The sequence below is a fragment of the Dendrobium catenatum genome, unplaced genomic scaffold (genome assembly GCF_001605985.2).
Source record: "Dendrobium catenatum unplaced genomic scaffold, ASM160598v2 fragScaff_scaffold_484, whole genome shotgun sequence".
NCBI classification, from domain to species: domain Eukaryota; kingdom Viridiplantae; phylum Streptophyta; class Magnoliopsida; order Asparagales; family Orchidaceae; genus Dendrobium; species Dendrobium catenatum.
The window spans coordinates 343,366-369,921 of NW_021318946.1; the positions used below are offsets into that span (position 1 = coordinate 343,366).

Consider the following 26,556-nt stretch of genomic DNA (forward strand, 5'->3'; position numbering starts at 1 on the left):
TTTTTAGGTCTACCTCTACTTTTCTTAACATAAGTCAAATTTAATACATCAACTTTCCTAACTGGGTCATCGGAAGGCCGCCGTTTTATGTGACCAAACCATCTAAGGTGACTCCTAATCTTATCTGCCTCTAGAGCTACTCGAACCTTTTCACGTATATGCTCGTTTCGTATTCTGTCTCTAAGAGTAAAGCCACTCATCCACCTGAGCATCCTTATCTCTGCAACACTTAACTTAATATTATGCTTCTCTTTTAATTACCAACATTCTGCGCCATAAAGCATTGTAGGTCTAACCACCATCTTATAGAATTTTCCCTCAAGTTTGTGTGGTACTTTTCTATCACACAACAAGCTCGATGCATTCCTCCACGTCAACCATCCAACTTGAATTCTATTAATAATATCCCCATCTATTTCACCATTACTATGAACAATAGACCCAAGATATTTAAAACGTGTACTCTTATTAATGCTTGATATCTCAAAGTCACAAACCCCCCACTAGATCTATTACTTCTAAAATTACACTCCATGTATTCGGTTTTAAATCTACTCAAATAAAAACCTTTAGACTCTAAGGTTAAAATTACACTCCAGGGAACTCCAATCAAATAAAATTTCTAGCTTATATTACATTTTTTATATTTGAGATTTTTACATTACAAAGGACATTCTTCTTGAATTTAAATAAAAAATAGCTTAAATAAAATAACAAAATGTAATAAAATATAATAGAGTCAATTTCTACTAGTCCTTATGAATCTAGTGATTGGTCTATATTGAGCCTATTCTACATAAGAGATTGCCACTTTTGGGGTCTATTATTTCATACTAAGAATGATGCCCTTTGGTTTTGCTTAGAGGAACTTAAGCTGTTTTAAGAGAAGATTTTCTTTTGAGATGAATATCGAACAAAATATACTAAAGAATACTTAGAGTATACCATCTCCCCTAGGTATAAAAGTTTGGATGTCTTGCTATGAGTTCTATTAGAAAAGGTATTCTTGGGTTAGGAAGGGAAAAAACTTAGGATTGATTACTAAAAATTCTGTACTTTATGGAGTGGACGGCATTGTGTGACTTAGAGAATGGGTGTTTAGTAATCGACAAACAAAACTTGGAATGTGGAAATATAATAACTACCAGCTTGGATCTATATTTATTTAGGTTGATCTTGAATCTTGGATGATTTTGTTACAATGTTTCTATTATATGAACAACTGGAGCACTAGTTGAAAAAAAAAATTTGCAATATCACTTTACGATTTAATCAATGCATCTCCCTCCCAACCACCATAAAAACACAAAAACGCATCAGAAAGGAGACATTTTCTTTTATTGGTTCATTAATCAATGATTTCTAGCACTTTATCAATCTGTATTAAGTTATAATGATACAGTAATTCGTGGAATGTTTATCAACAGCTGCTGATTCAATCCTCCCATAATGATTAAAGATGGTGTTAATGATGTGTTCCCCAATTAAAATGTGTGGCCAGCAACAGGTGTTACCTTAGTAATCCAGTTTTGTAAATTCATAAATTGATTCATTAATTTTATATTTATTCTTATATAGATCAGTCCAACTTTATGATGTTTTATTCCTGTGATTAGGCAAAGTCAATATTTTATTTTTGCAAACTTGAGGATTTTTTATTTACTTGATCCTAGCCATACATTTTTGCTTATTCATTTTCTCTAGTTATTCCCTAAAGGCTGCATCTTCCTTAAATTTACTTGCAGTTTGTTGATTAGCTTATGATCATGTCGTAGATTTCCTGATTTGTTTCTTGTAACACTTCAAATAGCTTATGATGTTTTTCCTGTTATAGACATTGCATAATCTTCTTATGCATTATTATTACACTGTAAACCGTTTCTGCTAGAGCTCGTTGCTTTTTACCATTCAATAATTCCAGGCATTTGTGGATGGAAGAAATCCTCTTATGATCTAAAATGTGCTCTTCATGCTAATAACACACCTATCCATGGTGGCTATTAGCCTATTACGTGTGTAAGTGAGCCAGCCGGCTCGAGCTCGACTCATTTATGGGCTCACAAGCCGAGCTCGTTTAGTAAACGAGCTCGACTTCGTACTTGAGCTGGCTCGGCTCGTGATCTCGCAAGCTAGCTTGAATAAATATTAATATTTTAAAAATAATTTTAGTTTATTTATTAAATTTAAATATATAAAAAGTTAATAAAAATCACCTAAATTTTATTTAAATGCTAAACATTTCATTTTTTTCCCTCAAATTTGATTAAGTTTTAAAAATCCCTCTTTAAGTTTTAAAAATCCCGCCTAATTTTTTAAAATTCCGCCTAAATTTAAAAATTTCCGCCCATGGCCCGCGAGCCAGCTTGAGCTCGTTTACAGTGAGATGAGCTCAAGTTCGAGCTCGCTTTCCAACTAACGAGTCGAGCTCGATAAGGGCCTAAACTCGACTCGACTCGACTCATTTACACTCCTAGTGGCTATAGAGACCTATTGTAGACACATTTTGTCTAAATTTATCTAATTTTAGTTTGTACATGATCTGATGATTGACAGTGTCAATGTAACAATGGGATTGAAGGAAGATCGAATGATGATGACTGGCATGCATACTGTTTCTGACATCTTCTGTGTTGGTTGTGGCTCCATTGTTGGTTGGAAATATGTAAGCAATGCATTTGAATGCATTATAGCAATTTTATAGGTCTTATAATTTCACCTGTTCTTCAGGAAGCTGCTCATGAGAAGAGCCAAAAGTACAAAGAAGGAAAGTTTATCCTTGAAAGGTAACAATTGAGAGCTCAGAAAGCAATAGGAAGCATTCTTTTTTTCTGATAAATCTCTTATTGTTAGCCAGATCTTTAAATATTTCTGAGGCAACTAATCATCCCTGAACAGGTATATGGTAGCAGGCCCTGATGGAAGCCAGTACTTAGCAAATCTAGATTCTCATGTTGGAGGAAGCGATGCAGATGATGCATAATTTGGTCAGTAATTGAATTGTTGCAGTCTCTTACTTTTATTCGACCGTTTATTATGGTTCTGGATATTGTTTTTAGCTCTTAGGAAGCTGAGCATACTAAACAATATGATGGGTTGTGATGTTATGGTTATCTACTTTAGCTGTATACATTTCCTTCAGGTTGAACGCTAGCTAGCTAGCTGAATTAACAGATATTCTACTAAATCTCATTCATTAAAGTTTGATCTGATCCTAAGCATCTACATCCCCAATTTCTTTCTGTTGTTTGAATGGTACTGTAATCCTATATGTAAATCATTAGAATTCAGATTCCATTGATTTGATCTCATTGGGATAGAGGATAAGATGCCTTAATGTTTAAGTTTGATATAATTGTCAGATTATACTAATCCTAGCTTAGTGGTGATGGTAGAAGATAGACTTAGGTTTTGTTTGAGACAGCTTTCTTACTGCTTTTTAAAGCAATTTTTTAGTACAAAAAATTTTAGTCAAAAATATTATTATACTAAAAATTTGTTTTAGAAATTAGCAAGAACGCTATCCCAAATGAAACGTTAGGCTTCGTTTGGGATAACTTTCTAAAACAGTTTTTTAGTACAATAATTTTTGGCTTAAAAAATTTTTACACTAAAAAACCGTTTTAAAAAGTGGGAAGAAAACTATTCCAAACGAAGCCTTAGCGGGAAAAAGTTTAAAATTTATGCTCCAAATTGCTAGCATAGGGGAATGTGTGTTTGAGCACTAATTTTGCAGCTAAAGTTCGACTCTTATCTAATTTTTTATGCATGTTTAATATATTATTAAATTATTGAAAATAATTCAATTTATTTTATAAATAATTTTATGTTGTAAATTATAATTAATGCTGTGATGTTGAGTTCCAAGGCTATAAAATGGCGGGTATAAAGATAAAATTAAATGACAAATTCCATTGCATTTATGTTATAATTTTAATTAGAATGAGTTTTTATAGCTGTTAAATTTATTTTTTTTATAAGTATAAATAAATTTTGATTGATTAGTAATGGAGATTGTTTGATTATTCAATTAATATTCAAAAGTTTTCAAAGATCCTCAAAGTTCTTTGATTGGGTTTATTTGGAGTCAAATTAGATCATTAGTGTTGTGATAGGTTCGTCTCGTTGATTTGTTCAACTTGATTATATGCTTGTTGAATTCAAAGTTTAGATGGTCTGGAATTTAATTCTGAAAGTTTTTAATTCAATTATGGCTCAAAATTTATGATGCTAGTTAAATTTTCTAGAGTTGTACAATTTGCCCCCGATTTTTTTGGAACATTTTTGGTCGTCAAAGATTGTCATTCAAAAATATATATAAATAATTGAAAATTTTGTGGCACAAAATTGCAATTAAAGAAAATTACGAGGTGTGACTGTTCCTTAGACGTCAACATGGATATCTCATCGGAATCATAAACAAAGTAAAATATCGTTAATTATAAATTCAGCTTTTCATAAAGTCAATACGGCCATTGGAGCAAAAATTAATCAAATTTTACTCTAAAATTTTCAAATATACTTGAATTTAATCATAAAAGCTTTGTGAAGCTTCCAAAATATTAAAATTGAGTACAAAATGTTGACAAAGGATCTTAGGGACCCCAAAAATGCTGGAATAGATCTGTGTGGCCCCGAAATCTAGGCCATGCCAGCTTGGTTGGCCAACCGGTAGGCGGACATCACTGGTGATGCTTATTGACACGGGGAGGGGGAAGAGTCTCATAATTTAATGTGCCATTTGAGCATCTTCATAGAGGAGGAGCATCTATTTCTTAGAATTTTTTTATTTTTTTATTTTATATAATTTTATTCATAAGAGAGAGATTTTGAGCCTCTCGAGAGGGAATAATTATTAGGTCTGGACACCTGACGTAGCTCTACATCCGGACGCCAATAACATGCTGCCACATGCTCTTACTCTTTACCGCGTGGCCCGACAACTCGGACCCGATATTGCTTTGTATTGGCTGATTTGTGCAGATCGGGGTATTGCTAGGTATTGCTCGGTATTCCTCGGCAATAACGAGAAATACCAATCTGTCAAGACCCGAGCAATACCTAGCAATACCCTGATTTTGTTAGGTATTGCTCGGTATTGCTAGATATTGGTCTTGATAGAGCGGTATTTCTCGTTATTGTCAAACAATACATAGCAATACCGAACAATACCTAGCAATACCCGAACATAGCAATACCGGGATCCGGTCTTGGTCCGGGTCGTCAAGCCGCGCGGTAAAGAGTAAGAGCACGTGGCGACATGTTATTGGTGTCCGGATGTAGAGCTACGTCAGGTGTCCAGACCTAATAATTATTCCCTCTCGAGAGGAGCCAATTTCCTCCCTCTAGGAGGTATTTATACTTAAAGAAGGGAGAAGGAAAGTTCCAAAAAATTCAATAGTTTTTTTAAATAAAAAAAATAGTCATTCGACCACCATTACCTATTTACGGTCCTTCAACTACCTTCACTCAACTTTGATCCCCTGAACACCATCGCTTAGCTAAGGTCCTTCGAACACTACCGCCCAACTAGAGTTCTCCGACCAATATTGCTTAACTATGGTACTTCAAGTATTGTCTTTTGATTACAACCCTACAACAATTCTCACCTAGCTATATATAATTGTCTAACTATTATTGTTTGAATACCATCATCTGTCTCTCATCACTTAACTGCAGTCCTCCAGCTACCATTGTTAGATTGTGGTCATTCGACAACCATCACTTGACTATGGCCAATTGCGATTACTCAACAATACCAAGCAGTACCGAGCCACGGTACTGACGTGGCTAATTTTTGTTGGTATCCGAACGGCATTCGGCTTCCACACAGAATAATTTCTACTTAAAATCAGCCTGAATTTCTAGAGGTGCCTAACTAAATATAGTGCCTAATAATTCTAATATATGCGCGCAAATCAAGCGGTAGGATATCCATTGTATCTGTCAAAGCACAAGGAAAATGTGGCACACAAAATCAAGCAATTTAAAAGAGTTTATTTATATTTTAGGAGAAAATAAAATTTTATTTAATATTCTATAATCATCATTTTTTTATTTTTATTGAATATTATGTACAATAGTGATGACATTGGTGCTAGAATGATTTTCATTTACAAATATAAAAAAATAAAAATAAAAATTAATTTTTTTTAAAATAATTTTGTTTGTTAAAAAAAATACAAATCCAATGTATTAAAAAAAAAGAAGCTCAAAGAATAAAATTGATAGTTTAATTATGTCACTATTGTTTCTTTTGAGTGTAGACCAATTCTTATATTAAAAACAACAATGTTTATCAATCTATCACTAACAATAATCCAGAAAAGAAAATTGAATGGCAAAGATTATTTAATTTTACAATCGGCCATATTCTATAGAAATTGGTTCCAACCACTGTGTTTTTTACACTGAACGAGAGTTTAAGAAATGCAAAATCTGAGCTAATAAGCTCTGCGAGTCAAAAAAGAATGAAACCTACACCAATATATCAAGCTGGATACATCTTAAATCACTTACAACTATTATCTGCAACATGGAAGGGGTCCTGCAATCTCATTCCCCATCTTCAGAATCTGCATTAGGATTTAAAAAATGTTATCAAATGACTTTTTTTTTTTTTAATCATTTATATCAAATGCTAAAAGTTATCAAATGGCTTGAACATAGAAGTGGATTAATGCATAGTACAGGAAATGAAGGATAAGGATCATGACTTCAATAAGAGTACACGTTTTAGATATCTTGAATCTATTGTTCAGAGTGATGGTGAAATAGACGGGGATATTATCAGCAGAATTTAAGTTGGATGGTTGAAGTGGAGGAATGCATCGGGCTTGTTTTTTAGATAGAAAAGTACCCCTCAAACTTAAGAGAAATTTTTATAAGATGGTGGTGAGACATGCAATGCTTTATGGTGCCAAATGTTGGCCATTAAAAGAGAAGCATAATACTAAGTTAAGTGTTGCAGAGATGAGGATGCTCAGGTGGATGGGTGGCTTTACCTTTAGAGATAGGATATGAAATGAGCATATACGTGAAAAGGTTGGAGTAGTGCCAGTGGAAGATAAGATTAGAGAGTCGCCTTGGATGGTTTGGTCGCATAACGGCGACATTCCGATGACCCGATTAGGAAAGTAGAGATATTAGATTTGACTTATGTTAAGAAAGGTAGAGGTAGACCTAAAAAATCTTAGTTAGAAAATATTATAAATGATCTTTCTTTATTAGATTTAAACGAGAATTTGACTTTTAACAGGACAGAATGGAGAAAAAAGATTCATGTAGCCGACCCCACGTAGTGGGACAAAGGCTGATGTTGTTGTTGTTGTGTTGTTGGACATATAGGCTAAAAAGCAAATTCACACACACACCACATATGCAAGACTCGAATCCAAATCTCTTGGTTGATAGTCAAAACTCCCAACCAACAGACCAAGGTGAGCTGTGTATCATGAAATTTGTATATTAGGATTTCCAAGCAAAAATTCATGCAGAAGTAAATCCATCAACAAATCCAAATAGATCTATGTAACTTATTCTTAAGCTCATTATAAGCGAGAGAAATACATGATTAAGAATGACTATATTTAACTAAAAATAGTCATTAATAGGGAAAAAAAAGTACTTGAGACAGATGGCGATTAATATAGAATAAATTCCATTTAAACTTGAGGATAACTATTTAACATAAATTATCAGAGAGGAAAATATTGCGATTCATTGCACTAATAATTAAAAAAAAAGCTTAATCTCCAATGAAATCTAACCTGATCGAATATCTTCTCCTACTTTTCCTTCATTTTGTAGCTGACGCAGGAGCATTGCGCATATGAGTTTCCACCAGTAGATGTGGAAAACCAGAAGGGTAAGAAGCATGGTATTGAAAGTATAATAAAATGTTCTAGGAAAATAGTTTGCCTCGATCAATGGCTCAACAGAGTGGTAGCTAAGAAGGCAAACATTGAAAAGAATCAAGAGAAATAGAGGAAAAATTCAAATGATTAAAACCTAAGTTGGTGCTTCCAGACCTTGATGCCTTGATAATCCAGAAGGGGAATAATATGAGACGTAACAAAAACCAAGAGATAGCAAAACAACCAAAGCCAAGGCTAGCTGCCATCTCCTTCTCAGAGTACTTGAATACTTTTGACGCTTCCATAAATACATCACATGCATCATGAAGGGCAAGAATAACTATTCCTATACGGAAAAACCTGCATTAAACAAAAGCTAACTCAAACCTACAAGGAACAGAGCAGCAAAGAAAGTTTTCGTAGGAAAATAAAACAAGTTGCTAAGAATGGCTCTCCTTTCCACCACGAGGTTATGGAACTGGCTCATTAACAATTTTTACAATTGATCATTGATAAGCTATTTTGTATCCTTTATATTTGTCAGGATAGAAATTATGAATTTACAGTCGAAAAGCAATGATATACTATTATTAAGCCAAATTTATGAAACTTCTACTTCAAATCATATCTAAAGCTTAAAATGTAGAATAAAACATTTTGCAGAATTGCATTAATTTATTGATGAGTCACATATACCAGGAAAGTCTCCTTGCTTTAGAATGTTAAAGCAGGAAGGGATAAACCAGAACGTATTTAAATAACTGCCAGAGTCATTATTTATAATTAAGTCATTTCAGAACAACAATCATCTTGGTCTCGAGAAGTCTCCCCACCGCTTCTCCTCTTGGCGCATTATTTGCACTCTCTCTAGAGAAGTCGACCATTTGCAACGCCCTTAAACTCACCCCTCACCGGTACCTTAACACAAGAGGCTGACCTTCACAGGGATTATTTCTCCCAAAAACACACCTCATGTCAGCACCCAATCCTAAGTCGTTCTTTTCGACGCTTTGCCAGCACTCTTTCTTAGAAAGTCACACTTCTTCGCTCTTATGGCTGGCCCTGAGCTGAACTTTTCCAGCCCCATGCAACCTTGCCCTGTCAGACTTGGTCAAAAACTCATTTTCTTGGTGCCTACGAGCTTCAAAAGTGATAGACAGGTTCAAAGACCGGTCCAATTTTATAAGAGGCGGAACTTCGCAGGGAAGTTCCGCCCCCTATGCCTGCCGCCCTTGATGGTGTGGTCCACTAGCTTAATCAAGAGGAAATTAAGGAGGATTTAGGAAGGAAAAATTCAAAGAGAAGGGGTAGTTTGGGATTTGACCTAATTTTGTATGCTTAAGTATGTTTGGAGGCTAAGGTTAGATTTTTTTATCTATGCTTTTGCTGTAATTTCCTGGTTCTTAGCGGCATCTAGAGATTTGGAAGAGCTGGATCTTCCTCTCCAGTAGAAGATCCATTGTATATTGTTGTGTTTCTTCATCTATTATCAATTAAAGAAGTTTGATTATGGTTTTCCTTCCAAGTTCTTCTCAAGTTCTATTTTGCAAAGTGCTTTCCTACAAGGTTATCCTAATGAATTGGTATCAGAGCCCTTCGATATAGGGTACCAACATAAATGTCAATGGCGCAAACTGGCGCGCGCGCACGTTGCAACATGGTGCATATATGACGCTATTTATTTGACGCGGTTCAGCGCGACGCAGTGCATCAAAATAGCATGCAGTATTTTGTTAACATATTGTAAATTATAATTATTTTTTTAGAATTATATATTAATATCATAATCAATTATTAATTAATTAACCTTCAAATTAATAACATATAAAAAAACTTTAAAGGATTTAATTTTTTTGTAGGAATTAAAGCTATCATTTTTATTATTAGGTGGGATTTAGGATAAATTATGCTTAAATACTGCTCAAATCTATTGATGTAAGATTTAAAATCATCATTTTTGCTATTTGATGGGATATTTATGCCTAAATTTTACTCTAATCAACCTATTATTTGTTATTTAATGGTATTTAATATTAGTGAATATATATATTTTTAATTATTTTCAATTGTGCATCATATTTAAAAAGGTGTGTCGCGCCATACGCTATGTGCCATGGCTCCACGAGAATCTTTGCGCCGCGATGCACCATTCGCCACTAACAAATATGGGTACCAATGGCCGGAAGGAAAGTGAAAGTGTTGGAAGGGGAAATAGACCAATTGAAATCAAATTTTGTGGAGAAAATTTAAGAATTTGAATACCAATTTGCATCCGTCCATGAAAAGATGAATGGAAAGTTCGCCGTCATGGAAGAAATGCTGAAGAAATTGCTTGAAGCCAAGTCCAAAATAATGACATCAGAGACAAGGGGTGCTACCGATGGCCAAGGAAGTGGAGGAAACCCTAATCCGATTAGAGGAGGAGAAAATCAAGAGGTAGAGATTTTGGAAGGAGAAGACGAGAGGCCTTCTCTATAGCCTATTTCTAGGGAGGAGATGAGTATTGTGTATGAGTGAAGGGGTGCTGAATTTGCAAGAAGATGGGTGGACTATGAGTGCAGGAGTGCTGATTTTGAAAGGAGGGGGATTTTGAAAAAGTGTTTGGGTACAAATGTAGAAGGGAGGATCGAGAAATTTGGGGAGCTCCTCCTTTTCAGGGAATGGGATGCTATAGAGGATTAAGGGGAAACATAGGCGATCAGGCGATCCAACGGTAAGGAAGCTGAAAATGTCTATCTTTGAGGGGGAGGGCTCACGTGCGTGGATCTATAAGGTAGAGAGGTATTTTGCCGTCAACGAGTTGATGGAGGAAGAAAGATTGACAGTAGCTGGATAAGGCATTGGCCCAGTACCAGTGGAGAGACATGAGGCGGCCCATTCGAAGTTGGAGGGAGTTCAAGGACTACTTGCTGAAACATTTTCGAACCAGCAAAGGTGGGACTTCTATGAGTAGTTCTTCGCTTTGATGCAGGTGGGCTCTGTGGTGGAGTACCGTGACAAGTTTGAGTACCTAGCTAGCCGACTGGACTGGCTTTCTAAGACTGCTGGAGGGGAACTTCATGAGGGGGCTCAAGATGGAGATCCGGGCGTCTGTTAGAGTGATGAGGCCACATGATTTGAGAGAGTCTATGGAGCTAGCACAGTTAGTGAAGGGCCAAAAGGATCTAGAGGGAGGGTCAGGGGGGAGGGGGGGGGGTGGGAGGCAACAGTTCAGGAGGTTTGTACAGGAAGACCACTACTTTGTTAGCTCTCAAGGGACCAACATTGAAAAGTCTTCGTGAGGCTCCAAAGGAGAAGTCTATATGAGGAGGATTCAGGGGAAAATTCAAGAACTCACTGAGAAGGAGCTACAAAAGAAATGGGCAAAGGGATTGTGCGATGAGAAATACACGCTGGAACACAGGTGTACGGATCGAACTCTTCAAGTTCTTACCATCTGTGATGGCGAGGAAGCTAATGAGGGAGCTAAGAGTAAGGCAGTAGTAGAAGAGAAGGATGAGCTACATCATGACATGGCCGAAGTCTCCTTAAACTCAGTGGTTGGGTTCACCCTGATTCACATCAAGAAAGTGAAAAGAGAAATAGAAAACAAAGAGGTGGTGGTGCTGCTGCTACCCATAATTTTATCTCCAATCAGGTGGTGGACCAATTGGGTGTGAAATTGGTGGACATCGGGGGCTATGGAGTGATGATTAGCACTGGAAAGGTGGAGATGGGGAGGAGTGTGTAGGGGAGTTGTACTGACTATACAGGGGGGTTCAGGTGAGGGAAGATTTTCTCTCATTAGAGTTAGGGAGCACTAATATCATCTTAGGGATGAAGTGACTATAGACCTTGGGAGATACCAGGGTCAATTGGGGAGCATTGACGATGGAGCACTGGTGTATGGAAGAATGATGGTAATCGAGGGAGACGTAGGGTGTTAAGGCTATGGTATCTCTAAAAACCATGTTCAAAATCATACAGAAGGTGGGAGGAGGATTTCTAGTGGAACTACAGAGATTAGAAGGGGTCGTACTAGAGGAAGGGGGAACCATTCCTCTCTTAGTACAACCATTAATACAATAGTTTAGTCAAGTTTTTCAGTAACCTCAAGGTTTACCACCATTGAGGGAGCAGGAGCATGGTATCACCTTAGGGGAGGGAGTGTCACCGATTAGTGTTCGGCCTTACTGCTACCCTCAAATTTAGAAGGACGAGATAGAGAACTTGATCTGAGAGATGTTCGAGGCGGGAATCATCAGACCGAGTGTGAGTCCTTTTTCTACCCCAATCTTGCTAGTCAAGAAGAAGGACGGGAGCTGGAGATTATGTGTTGTTTGTTGGGCTCTAAATAAGGAGAATGGGCTAAACAAGTTACTCATACCTGTGATTGATGAGCTACTGGATGAGTTGTGTGGAAAAGTGGTATTCACCAAGGTGGATCACAAGTCCGGATACCATCATATTAGGATGAGGGAGGAGGATGTCTTGAACACTGCTTTCAGGACATATGAGGGGCATTACGAGTTCTTAGTGATGCCATTCAGGCTCACAAACGCCCTTGCCACTTTCCTGTCGCTCATGAACAGTGTTCAAACTATATCTTTGGAACTTTGTACTGGTTTTTTTTTTTATGACATCCTGGTGCACAACAGGTCGATAGGGGAGCACTTGGAGCATGTGAGGGTGGTCTTAGAAGTATTATAGAAGCATCAAGTGAGGGCCAACCCGAAGAAGTGTTTCTTTGCACAGACTAGTGTGGAATACTTGGGGCACATGGTTTCTCAGGAGGGTGACTGCAGATTAGGCCAAGATTGAGGCAATGCAGAAATAACTTCTACCTAGGAATCTGAGAGAGTTGAAATGGTTCCTAGGTTTGGCGGGTACTACAAGAGATTCATAAGAGGACACAATAACATAGCGCGGCCGTTCAATGAGCATCTAAAGAAGGACAATTTCTTGTTGGAAGAGGCAACTACATAGGCCTTTGAAAGACTAAAGAAAGCCATAACCATAGTTCTGATTTTGGTCCTACCAGATTTCAGTCAAATTTTGGTGGTAGAGACGGATGCATCATGATATGGGTTAGGGGTCGTACTTATGTAGAATCATAGACCCATAGCCTTCTTCAGTCAGGTATTGACAGCCAAAGATAGATTGAAGTCAGTCCATGAGAGGGAATTGATGGCCATTGAGTTAGCTATTCAAAAGTGTCGACCATACTTGTTGAATCAGCATTTTATCGTCAGGACGGACCAGAGAAGCTTGAAGTTTCTTTTGGAGAAGAGGATGGCGACTAAGGAGCATCATAGATGGTTCTCTAAGCTATTAAGCTATGATTTTGAGATTCATTATCGGCGAGGATTGAAGAACAAGGCGGCTGATGCCCTGTCCAGATGTATGGGGAGCTCCAAGAGTTGGTTATGTCGATACTGTTGATACTGGATTGGTGGGCAATCAAAGAGGAGAGTATACAAGATGAGTTGGGAAAAATTAGAGCAGATCTTTTAAAAGATTAGAACAATCACTCAAGATACTCTTTAGAGGGGGAGAGACTATACAATGGGAGTTTGTGATGCCACGGACCTCAATTCATATCCCACAACTACTGCAAGTGTTTCATGGGAGCACCGTGGGAGGTCATTCTGGTGTATAGAAGACATACAAGAGATTGGCAACGGAGCAATATTAGAAAGGGATATACAAGGATGTGGAAGAAATGGTGGCCCTAGCACTACCAGATTGGGTGTTGGAGGAAGTCACTATGGATTACCTCGATCGAAAGAATCTACTGTGATGTTGGTGGTAGTTGACAGATTAAGAAAATACCCTCACTTTATCCCCCTACGACATCATTACACAACAATGACAGTAGAGGCAACATTCAGTAGCGAGGTGTTCAAACTATATGGGATATTGAAGTCTATAGTATGTAACAAAGATAATGTGTTCCTCAATCATTTTTGGAGGGAGATGTTTAGGCTAAAAGGGACAGTGCTGAAGAAGAGCACCGCTTACCACCCCTAGACAGCTAGAAGTAATAAACAGGAGCTTGGAGACATACCTGTGGTGTTTGCTTCAAAAACACCTATGGTATGGGCCAAGTGACTGGCGTGGGCAGAATACTGGTATAATAATTCGTATCACTTGGCCTCCCAGATGACTCATTTCAAGGTGTTGTATAGGAGAGACCCTCCACATTTTGGCCAAATCTGCACATCAATATCTTCAGTAGAGCAGTACTTGCAAGAAAGGAATAAGGTGCTGGAGGAGTTAAAAAGACACCTATCGAGAGTTCAGTAAATTATAAAGAAGTGGATGAATACAGGAAGAACATCCAATTTTCGTTGGGGATGGGGTATTCTTAAAGCTACGACCCTATAGACAGAAGGCAGTAGCCAACATAAGAAATGAGAAGTTAACCCTGAGGTACTTTGGCCCTTATGAGATATTGGAGAGAATTGGAGCAGTGGCTTACCACTTCAACGACTTCTATACACTCAGTGTTCCATGTATCACTGTTGAGGAGAGCAATGGGAGATCATGCAGCTAGTTCAAAACTATTAGGGATGCTGACACGAGATCTGGAGGTGGTTTTGGAACCACTCAAGCTTAAAGGAGTTCATCAAGGAGAGGGCGAGTCCAAGGAAATGTTAATTAAGTGGAAGAACTTATTTGACAATGATGCTACTTGAGAACCATACAAGAGGGTGAAGCATCGGTTTCCCTCCTTCCATCTGAGATAAATGATTGCCTTAAGGGGACAAATTTAAGTTTACATAGCTAACAGAAGATTTTATGTCCAATTAAGTGCACCCTATGATTGATTATTTGAGGGTTTTTAACTATTGAGAAACTTATAAGCTTTGATAGTGACTATATTTAATCGTGTCATTTCGCAACAAAATCCCCAAGTCAAAGGTTGCTAGTCATAACCATTTACCTATGATGTTATGTAACAATAAAATCTTTGGTTAGAGTACACATATCACGTCTTTACTAACAAGAGGTCGATTGAGAATGAATAGTAGCAATGCGCTTGATAAGATATTAGCTCTTTATGAGCAAGGATTATTCTCAAATTTATTATCCTCAGCAAATGAATGTGGAGGATGAATAAATTTTGTTTTAAATTTACCTATCTAAACTTTGGAATTTGAGGGTATTTTGAAAATCATGGTCCCTTTTAATTGATATCTTCTGGCAATGTGGCATCATCAAGGTATTTGAATATTTCATTAAGTTATTTAAACCTTGTTAACTTTACCTACTTCCTAACATAAAATTAGATTTTGATGTTAACTTTGTGAATGAGCAGTAAACTTAAGAGTTTATATTCTGTAAGAAATTTTTTTTTTGCTCTAAAAGAATTTAAAGCATGATGATGCAAATGCAAAACCAAATATAATCATGAATTTGACAGTCGTACATTCATCCATTATAATAAGACTTAAAAAATAATTCTTCCATAATGAGCTATTTTAAATTTACTTTTTATATGCTTTTAATCATATGTTTATTATCATCAAAATCCAAACTAGAGTCAGGTGGTTCATGGGGGTAACACCATCATCATGACATTTGGGGATGACTTGCCACCTCTTGAGTAATGAATTTCCACTATCAAATTTTGAGAGGACTCGTCATTGTCCCGTTTTGAGATGATCTGCCAACTCTCTATGAGAACTTGCCACCTTCACTCTTTGGATGACTTGTCATCTCGGAGAATTTGTCACTGTCCCATTTTGGGACGACTTGTCATCTCTTGAAGAATAACTTGTCATTCTAGGATGATTTGTTGACTGTCTACGAGATGAATAACAGTTTCTTAAGAGACGACCAGCTATATCCTAATGAATTATTGTTTGACTCTTTGCAAGATAGCTTGTTGTCATTCTATTATGGGGTGACTTGATATCATCCCATATTAGGATAACTTTTCATGGATGTTTTGCCGTCTTTCCATGAGATAACATGTCAATGTCCTTTCCTGAGATAACTTGTCCTCTTGACTTGGGATGACTTGTTGTAATCATTTCTAGGGGTGGCTCACCATCTTCTTAATAGGAAAAGTCGTCTCCCTGTGATAATATGTTGTGATCTCATTAAATATGACTTCTCGCTTTAGGCGCCGTTGATGCTCTTCGGACATCACAATCAGTGTGCAGCATGTCTTCTATAGATGTCGCCAAACATGTTAGGTCACAATGACTAACATGACACCTTGCCACACAGATGTCTTGGCGACATCACTATCAATGCCACCCTGAGCTCTGCACTTGTTGGCTTCCAATTTACCAGAATTATTTTTCTTTGTTTGAGGTTTTGCTTGCGCTATGGGGGAATTGCTACTTGGCACCACCCAAGTCATTGGGTTGAAACTTGTCGACTCCTCCAATTTGCCACCTCATTCATAGGCTTGGAAAAACTATTATAACACTTCCCCTAAGTTACACTTTGGTGTTGCCTTCAAGCCCATTAAGCCGGAGAAATTATTAGGTTCGGAGTTCGGAATGTAGCTCTATGTCCGGACTCTAATAAAATGCTGACACGTGTGGCCCGACGACACGACCTGATCCACTGGTCCATAGGTAAAAAATTTTAACCCGGTCAGTGAATTTTAAAGTCGCGGCAAACCAAAAGTCCCGGAATTCGGAGTCATTTCACTTTTCATCGTCTTTCCTTTTAGCTCTCAATTCATGCGCTCTTCATCTTAGAATAATGATCGCTCTCTTCTTCAAAGAGAAATTATTACATGCGGATGCTGAAGTTTAGGTTAGATTTATCTCCATAGTGGCACTTTATCACTGGATATGTTGAAATGCCGAAGCTATTTGTTATGTAAATGGTTTATCTAAAATAGTTGTTAGGGTTTAGGATTTAGGACATTCACATGTCACCTTTTTGCATCTACTGCAAATCAGCATGCTTTTGTACAGAAACTATGTAAAATTTATGTTAGGGTGTATTATTCAATTATTTGTATTCGAACGCCCGAAAGAAGCATGTTTTGTATAGAAACTGTGTAAAATTTATGTCAAATATGATTTGTTTGCTTAATATAAACTGTGTATTGTTGTATATTATTATGATGAAAGCTTATAGCAAATACATAATGATGTATTTATTCATTTTAAAGCTTTTTGAGCTTGTTCACATATGTGAATTATGAAAATTATGTGAGAATTTTTTTTTTTCTATTATGTACTGTGTATTATTGCATATTGATGTGATACAAGCTTATAGCAAATACACAATGCTATATTTGTTCATTTTAAATCTGCTTTTTCAACTTGTTCACATATGTGTATTACGAAAATTATATACATGTGTGCAAGATAGTAAGACCCATTTTCTCCCTATAGGTCAATTTATCTTATATTGCATTGAGATTTAACAACACTTTTAAAATTCACTTAGGTGGAGTTTGAGAATGTATGATGTGTTGGTAGGATTTCCAATCTCACAAAAGTGAGTTGTAATTTCTTTTATGAGCATCTTGCCAACTTTTAGAAGAATAGTCTCACATATCATATTACTTGTATTAGACTTAGAAGAGAACTTGCCATAATCCACTTCATAAGTCTCACTATCTCAATCAATCAACAAGAAATATTTTCTAGCATATTGTGAGTCCGCTATGGGCATTGAGCAATCAACCTTTAATTGTTGAGGAGTTGTAAGCCTCTTCCCCTTTTGAACTTTGGGGCATGTACCTATATGGTATTACTAACCCCACTTTCATGTGGCTCCCTCTAGAGGGGTTGGGAGCATCATAATTAAGCCCCTTTTCTTGAGTTAAGATACCTCAACTTGCATAACACTCAACTCCTATCATTATGCACGATCTGTTGACTTGAAATTTGTTGGGACTTCTCTAATGATCCAAAGTCGTTTGATGTTCTATAATTTCATTCCTAACACAACTCTTTCGTACAACTCATTGAGTCATATTTTGATGGCTTCTCTAATAATATTAATCCCATTATTCTTTTATTATTCATGTCATGGGTAGCTCACTTAGTTACCCCACTTAATTATTGTGAAGTTATAAATCCCATCTTCCTATAGAGTATCTTCATGAGAGGCTTATCTCTTTGTGTTGAATGATATTCTCATTAATCCTTCGTTTGAATGATATTCTAATTCCTTGGTATCTATCCTTTCCAATAAGGGATTTCAATCTACGAACCTTGTGTTGAATGAACTTTATCTCCATTGCTGAATTATAAAAGTATCATTAATCAAAAGTGGTCTTAGGTATCACACACGGGTTGTAATTAACCATCATGGTTTATGCCTATGTGAAATATTGGTCTCCCAACAACAACAACAACAACAACAAGCCTTTGTCCCACTACGTGGGATCAGCTATATGAATCCTTTTTCTCCATTGTGTCATGTTAAAAGTCAAATTCTAATTTAAATCTAATAAAGAAAAATTATTCGAATACTTTTTAACTAAGTCTTTTTAGGTCTACATCTACTTTTCTTAACATAAGTCAAATCTAATATCTCTACTTTCCTAACCAGGTCATCGGAAAGCCGCCGTTTTATGTGACCAAACCATCTAAGGCGATTCTCTCTAATCTCATCTTCCACTGGAACTACACCAACCTTTTCACGCATATGCTCATTTTGTATCTTATCTCTAAAGGTAAAGACACTCATCCACCTGAGCATCCTCATCTCTGCAACACTTAACTTAGTATTATGATTCTCTTTTAATGGCAAACATTCAACACCATAAAGCATTGCAGGTCTCACCAACATCTTATAGAATTTTCCCTTAAGTTTGAGGGGGACTTTTCAATCTTGGTCTCCCCTGACTAAATAAATACTATTCAATCCTCCGCATTGTTTAGAGGAAATTTTTACGAAATGTTTCCAATCTATCTTCCATCAACGGTTAGTTCTCCTCTCTTTGTGGTGATACTTTCCTTTTTTAGAGACTCTTTTAAAGCCCATAGACTGTTAAAGAACTAACTCAGTTTACTTGCTCAAACAAGTTCAGGTTAACAACCTCGTGATTAATTGGTATTGCTATTGATCTTTAAATCAAAGTTCATAGGTTCGAATCTCTGCAAAAAAAAAAAAAAGTTTAATTACCAACCTGATCAAACATCAGTTACCGGGAAAAAAGGCCTAAATCATCATATTTGAGAAGCTAATAAATAATATATAACGTCTCATAAATAAATACGTAGGTTTACATTTTATATGTGTATATATCATTACTTGTATTCTGTGTGAGTAAAGCTACTGCAGTTATTAGTAAGACAACCATCCTAAGACTAAATTCCTTTTATGAAAAGCTTGCAATGAGATATCCTTTTCGAGTGAAGTCTAACTGAATAACACAAACTGCATGATCATTTATGCATGAATAAACTACCTGGTGATGTAAGAGTAACCAATTAAAATGGAAGTAATTATGTGATGTGACATCATTATATAGAAATCTTTTCTTCGAGTTTCCCATATCAAAAGAGCAACAATACTGTATGTATAATATCCACATTGGCACATACAGAATAGCTTCGTCGAAAACCTAGTAAGAACAAGAAAAAAGAAGAAAATCAGTGCACCTAGATTATTTGGAGACAGAAAAGCCATTAAGCTTCATTAATTACCAAATCATGCCGCTGTACCTACCCTTGTTCTTGATTTGGCCATCCTTTAAAGTATTCCTTCGTATTCATCGACCAAGGCGCTTGGCGAAGTATTGATATTACCCACATTTGAACACTAACATAGTACGTAAACTTCCACATTGATTCTGAACACTTGTAAACCTTCAATTGTCTAGTTTCATCAATCACCAATGTAGCTCTTCCACTATGCAATAATCTCATTGCAAGCCGCTGATGAAAAACACACTTATATTTAGTGGTAAGTGCAATAATTGAAAACTTCTCACGGCAAATCAGCCTAATTTGCTATGATGAAATAACAAAGCAGTTACCAGATGAGTATTAGTTGCTGTTACAATTCTACCAAAAAAAAAGTTACTCCTCTATGAACTAGTAAATAGTGTATTCCATTAATCATAAACAAAGTCACAAATTGGATGTGACAGGGCATAAGGACATGAAAAAATTATTTATATGTGGACCACGACATGTCCATGAAAAGGATTAGCTCTAGGGAATATATTATGAACAGATGAACTTTCTAGAAGAACCCCAATTATATAGCTTTTAGATGCAATACCAAAATTATTTTTGGTAACAACATAAAATATGCTGGCATACATACTTTCAAGAATGGATGTAGCTGATTGTATTAGAAGATAATTGTGATTTGAATGTGTAGAGACTCTCAAATGACTGAAAAAATACATAATAGATATTTACATTTTTTTTTTGGGATTTTGACTAAGCGAACTATGAGTAAAACTAAATGAAAAAAGACGGTTTTCCTACTTAACAAGTTAAATTTCTTGATTTAGTGGTTTACCAACATTTCATAACACTGAAACATCTTTGTTAAATGCTATGCAGAAGAACTAATTGAATAAGACATTGCAAGATTAAATTGAGAAAGGTAAACCTTCTTGGATATCTAGTGAAGCAAATTTGTTTTATGGAGTATGCATTGAAAAACTTGAGGATGTTCACGAGAAAATTATTAATGGTGCAATTCAGTTGGAGAAGAATTTCAGAACTAATGTAAATTGGTCCTAAATGATTTATAGTAAACAATTAAGGTTTATAATATTAAGATTTTTTTTTTAAAACTATAAGAGTGAACTTACCATCGTTGATCAAACATGATACTGCAATCCTCAAGCTTGAAAAGAGACGCTTGATGCATCATTATACTCTAAATGTTGTAAGAGAATAAATAAGATGAAATGAGTTCATTGTGTGCCATATCTTTATAGATTGATCGCTTATCAAAGAACATTAAAATGGAGGAAAAGGCAATCTCTAGCATTATTTGGATCACATAAACCTCATGAAATAATTTTGAGTCATATAATCCAAGGGAATTCATAATTCATTTTGAACAGAACAATACATTTTTAATGCACATGCCTAAAGCAAAGCAACCCAGACCAAAAAAACCAAGCATTTATCCAAAGAAATCTTTCAGACTGAGAATCCAATGACCAGACAGCGTAATAAAACAGTATTACTTCCATCCCAATCCCCACGTCAAGAGAGCCCCATCACAAAAATTTCACTCCCGAAAACAAAATAGAAATCGCTTGGCCGTAACCAGCACGGTACCTTGTAGACGAGGAAATCGAGTAAGAACCTCACGGGAGCGAACCCCAGAGCGAAGATGATCGCGATGAGGGCATGCGAGACGTCCGGCGCACCGTCGTCGTCCCAGATCGACGCCATGCCTTCTCCTCAGTGGCGAATCCAGATACATAAACGGGAAATTATCAGCGTAAACTCTGCGCAGGCAACGAGAGATAGCGGGAAGACGGGCTCCCCTGCAGCTCAATCCAAATCTCGGAATGGGAGGGGTAGAGAGAGTGTGAAGGAAAAGGAGGGAATGACTTCCGGCTTCAGATGAATGTTGGATTCAGTTTTTAAAAAGGTAGATTATGTCTGTGAACCAAGAGAAAAAACCCGCTGGACGGCGAGAAGAATGGAAGATTCGCCGCCGCCGCTTACTCACTCTCCTCTCGGTCGCTCCGGCATTTGATAGCTGCTTGGAATGAAAAGTGGCCTTTTTATTTTTTTATTTTTTTTTTAGAATCACAACCAGCATATTCATTAATAAATTTTAATTACACATAAGTTATGCTTTTTATTTTTATTAAGAATATTCTACAAATATTAAAAATTAAAATTCATAAAATTCTCATAATAAGTTGAAAGAAATTCAAGCCCCAAGATAATAGAAAAGTGCATAAAAATGTCCTCCTAATAATTATAGGAAGTGCCCAAAATAAATGATGAATATCAAAATAGAATATCACCGGGTAAAAAAAAAAAAGCCATCCAAATAAAAAATGATCAGAATAATTATTAGTCATAGCAATTGACCACAATAAATATAATATATCGACACCGATAAATTACTAATAAGTAGAAAGAAGACATAATAACAAATAAGAATAAGACACAACAAAAGCCGTCCGTCAATAAAAATTCAGTACACAGCTCACCTTATCTTGTTGGTTGAGAGCTTAGGCTTCCAACTAAGAGGTATTGGGTTCAAGTCTTTGTGTATGCGTTGTGTGTGTGAGTTTGCCTTAAATGGCCTAAATGTCCAAAAAAAAAATTCAGTCGGAAACCAAAAGAAAAGCCACATCCAGCCAAAAGGCAATGTCAGAAAAACTACAACAAATACAACAGACACACCCAACTATTGTGGAGAATGCATGAATATAACCCAACAAAGACAATCTTGGGAGCGAAAATAAATTAGGTGAAATACAGCTGCAAAATACTTGTAGGTAAGGTCCCTTCCACTTTTCATCTTTTGCTTTTGAGTTTTATGGCAAAATGAATTTTTTCAATCAATGTTTGGACATTAGTCATTTTGTTTCTTAAAACCCTACTATTCCTTTTATGCTAGGTAGGGGTGTCAATTCAGGTCAGCGGGTCAGGTTCGGGTCGAACCCGAAACTGACCCGGCACTATTCGGGTCAACCCGAATCCGACCCATTTTAAAAACGGATCAAGTTTCCAGACCCGAACCCGACCCAATTCGGGTCCAAGTCAACCCGACACGAATGACCCCAAATTGACCTAAAATTGCTAATTTTCGGATCAAAAATCGGGTCAATATTCAATTTTCGGGTCAAAATTGAGTTAAAAACAAAATAATCTCGAGTTTTCGGGTCAAATATGAGTTTCAGAGTCACTTTCGGATCAATTTTGGGTTGCTGGGTCAACCATAATTCGCCTATTTACAATCACTCAACATTTTTCAGGCCAACTTTTAATATTTATCAAGCAAAAAAAGAGTAGTTAATAGTATAACCTTTAAACCAAATATATTTATACCCTATGACTTTAAGAACCTCTTGAAGGACAGAAATATTAGGTAGAAGACTCTTTTGCATATTAGCATTGAGAATTTGATCAATCATAGGTGAGGCAGGGACCATTGAACATTGTTAGTAAACTCAAAAAGCTTTATTTTATGATTAAGGTTGCATTTGAAACAACTTTCTTATTAATTCTTAAAACAGCTTTCAAATATAAAAATTAAAAAATTTTAACTAAAAAATTGCTTTAAAAAACAATAAGAAAGTCGTCCCAAACGAAGACTATAAAGTGCATCAACAACACCAAAATTCTAAAAATTTCTTCAAGTATTGTAATTTTTTTATTCTGAAAAAATCAGACATATTTTACATTCGAATAGATATGCTTGTAAATAACTCATCATAAAATTTATTTTAAAAAAAAAAAATTAGCCAACACAAAAATATGATAACTATCCGAAAAATAAAATTGTGAAGGGCCGCTAATAAAAGAACGAAATAGAATTGCTTTTGGCATTCTTCTCTGCCATTCATTCCAGTACACAATTCCCTCATGAAAGATGAAAGCCAGTCACACTGTAATTATCCTTATCTGAACTAAACTTAGCCCAAGACTTGCACGATAATCAGCTTGAATTTAATGTAGTAACAAAAGATATTATTGCAGTACTTCAACTGACTTTTGATGAAAATATATAGTTAAGTCGCAGCTATCCAAGGCTCGTTTGGAGCAGTTTTTTTAATATTTTCAAAAGCAGCTTTTTAGTACAAAATTTTCTATTTTTATATTAAAAAACTGCTTTAGAAAACAATGAGCAAGCAGTCCCAAACGAAGCCTAAATCAGGGATGAAAACAGATCTATGTCAGGTAGTTCACATGAAATTTCTTCTGAGCTGGTTAAGACTTTCCATACTTGAGAAACACAGAATTAGATCTTAGAAACTTCATCCTCTGAGCAGCAGCCTCTGTCAAAAGTCCAGAAAAACCAATTCTATCAGTAGTAAATCTATGGATATGAACTAGTTTAATTACTTCAATCAGATGATCTTTAAGCAGCAATAAGCCAAGAGAATGGAAACAATTTGGACAGTTACACCTCAAAGAGAAGTAAAGAACAGAGTATGATCATGAATAATATTTTTTTGGAACAGTAACTGTAAATCTAAACCCTAAACCCTAATTGAGAAGAAAATCATTTCAGGGATTCCAGAATTGCCTAATGAATATAATATACCTTAGAATAGATTGAGAGCCTGCTTTAGCTTGTTTTGTTTCCATTTTGGCAACTTGTAAAATGCCTTCTTGTTCATTCCAAACTTCACTTTAAATTCCTCAGTGGATAAATAAGCCTGCAAAAATTCAATTCCAATCAGGTAGCCTTTATTTTACTAATTCAGCTTAATTCCCTTCATTAATTGGCGAAAGAAAATTAAGCAAAACAATATACAACTTCTGCAGATGTATGTGATCTGATCAGTTCATCATATTTACAAAAGTTGTCCGTAAGCACTAATGAAATATCTCATTTTAAATTTTAATAAAAAATCATGCATAATTTTGTATCAAGATTATAAACTGGAAGAGCATCAAGCAAGAAGATATTATATATTGACTGCAAATGCACCTATGAAATGCTGATTTCATAACCGAATTACCAAGATGATACAACAAAAGATTTAAATCTAGGAAACCATAAAGATACAAAGATGCATATTATAGAAAGAGACTTTAAATTTACCTCGCGTCTTGTTACATCTATGCCTGCCAGTGTTGTACCTGACGATACTTTCAAAAGCTCATACGGGAAAGTTTGCAACTCATTATCTGCATCACAATTTTCTTCATTGTCCCCAATTACCATTGCCTCAAGTTTAGCAGGACTGTTCGTTGGCTCTTTTGCCCAAGATAGGGGTTCTGAAGGGGCATCTGCAATAGTTTATAATAGTGATGTGAGGAACATAAGGAAACAGCCATTAAAAATTTAACAAATCAAACTAATTACTTTGATAATATAGAGATTAATTCCACGAAAAAGTAGTAGCATGGCTTAAGCACCAATCCCTAGAAGTGATGCGATAGTTCAAATACTGACAAGGAGAGGTTATATACTAGAAATCTGCTTCTGGTTTTCATGTCATAAACAAGTTAAAAATAGTTGTCATACATGACTAGTGAAAATACAAAATTGAAACAAAACTGCACTCAACTCAAATGGAGGCATATAAGAACTACCTCCAGGAGAAGAGTTTTCATTTGACTGTCCAGGAGAGGTTATAAACAGTTCTCTGGAAACTGAAGTTTGTTCTATGAAGCCATGCCTGTTCAAGGACACAGAAGTTGATAATCTGGTGGGTGCAGTAGATCCTCTTTCCATGAACAAGCCATCAGATCTAGAAGATTTTATCAAAGAATGACCAGTTAAACCTTCAGAAGAATGCCTCGAATGTGTCTTCTGAGTTCCTCTATTGGGAGACTGAAAAATAACGTACTGCATTCAGTTTCCAAACAAAATATTTAAATAAATTTAGTTCACAATGGATTATGAGGATTTGAAATTAACCAAGAGAATCTAATAGTGCAGTGTTCTATGTTGCTGGTTAATTTTATTGCAGTGTGAGCAGAACATTCTAGTACCAGAGTTGAAATCTTTGAAAGGTTACTTGGATTTTAGGTCCATCATTAAAATCAACATGATCAATAGCTTTATTCCAACAGTTTGGAGCTAACTTTAAGAACTCTCGTTGTCTCTTCAAACTTACAATGTTCCATAAGAGTCCCACCTGACAAATCGAATTTAAACCCCCTAAACAATTCCCTGTAGAAAAGTCTATAATCTGAATGTAGAAAAATTCCATATGACGGATTTACTATCAAGGGGTTTTAAGCAGGAATATAATAAATACTAGTTGTAAAGTAAATGCAGCAGCTTATCGCTAAGCACCTAAAAAACATTTTAATTTTCTTCTACTTCAAAACTGTGACAGCCGATTACAGCAATCCCAAAAAAGAAAATAAATATTCCAAATAGAAAAAAATTTTGACAAAGCAATCAATCAATTTACGAATTGAAGCATGATTATAAACATCATTAGCCTCTGTTAGCAATGGCCTGGCTAGTCACAACTATAATAACCTGAAATTTCTGAATTTAATTTAAAAATGAAGAATCTGAAATTCTGTTTGAACTGGACTGCTGCATAACTGAGTTTGTGACGCTGTGGCACTGAGCCTCAGGCATAGCGGTGCCAAAAATTGCCACCACGGCATTGAAGCCTCTATTCTACATTAATTTTGAATTCAACATGCAACATTGTGTGGCGGTGTTGTGGCGCTATGCATATATATTCATTGATCCGTTTGTTTTTACAAAAATTGCTCAGATCGAGGTAGGTGATTGTTATCTTATCTCTGTTAGATTTGTAAAACTTCTACCGCATATGATTCAGGACTACGAAAATGAAATGCTCTTTAACTCATATGGATTTTGCACAACTCATTATTAGAATAATTCTAGAACAAAATTACTAGCAAATTCAAACAATGAATTAAGACGATTCGTGGTTATCCGCTTAGGCTTAAATCACATGTCGAGAGTTTTGAAAATTTCCAAAATAATTAGAAAAAAATGCAATGAATAGTAGTAGCTTTCAAAATAATCCCTAGTCTAACAATGAGAATTAGAAAGCATAGAGGTATACTCAAATCCTACGTTTACTAAGCTTAAGCAAGAGGAATGCTGATTAGTCCTTTGTTACTGCTATCTT

At 36.0% G+C, this 26,556-nt stretch overlaps 3 protein-coding genes across 3 annotated transcripts in view; 1 reads left to right on the plus strand and 2 right to left on the minus strand.

The window, feature by feature from the left end:
• The window catches only part of LOC110114839 (protein yippee-like), a 7,726-nt gene extending 4,511 nt beyond the window's left edge, over window positions 1–3,215 (plus strand). The window contains exons 3-5 of the mRNA XM_028694436.1: window positions 2,528–2,662; window positions 2,728–2,783; window positions 2,896–3,215. Coding sequence (XP_028550269.1) covers window positions 2,528–2,662; window positions 2,728–2,783; window positions 2,896–2,980 — 276 coding nt within the window. The 3' untranslated portion in view covers window positions 2,981–3,215. The remainder of the gene's footprint in view (window positions 1–2,527; window positions 2,663–2,727; window positions 2,784–2,895) is intronic.
• A 3,105-nt stretch (window positions 3,216–6,320) lies between these two features.
• LOC110114857 (ASC1-like protein 3) lies at window positions 6,321–21,519 on the minus strand. The gene is made up of 6 exons (XM_020847881.2): window positions 21,071–21,519; window positions 19,491–19,699; window positions 19,231–19,386; window positions 8,028–8,213; window positions 7,767–7,945; window positions 6,321–6,572 (listed from the first exon to the last, which is right to left on the minus strand). Exons 1-6 carry the CDS (start codon window positions 21,185–21,187, stop codon window positions 6,553–6,555), a joined length of 867 nt encoding a protein of 288 aa, XP_020703540.1. The 5' UTR covers window positions 21,188–21,519; the 3' UTR covers window positions 6,321–6,552.
• A 1,758-nt stretch (window positions 21,520–23,277) lies between these two features.
• On the minus strand, window positions 23,278–25,286 carry LOC110114845 (villin-5). Its single transcript, XM_028694437.1, has 4 exons — window positions 25,025–25,286; window positions 24,531–24,718; window positions 24,027–24,141; window positions 23,278–23,757 (listed from the first exon to the last, which is right to left on the minus strand). The coding sequence occupies exons 1-3, from the start codon at window positions 25,284–25,286 to the stop codon at window positions 24,028–24,030; spliced, it is 564 nt and encodes a 187-aa protein (XP_028550270.1). The 3' UTR covers window positions 23,278–23,757; window position 24,027.
• Window positions 25,287–26,556: the final 1,270 nt, after the last annotated feature.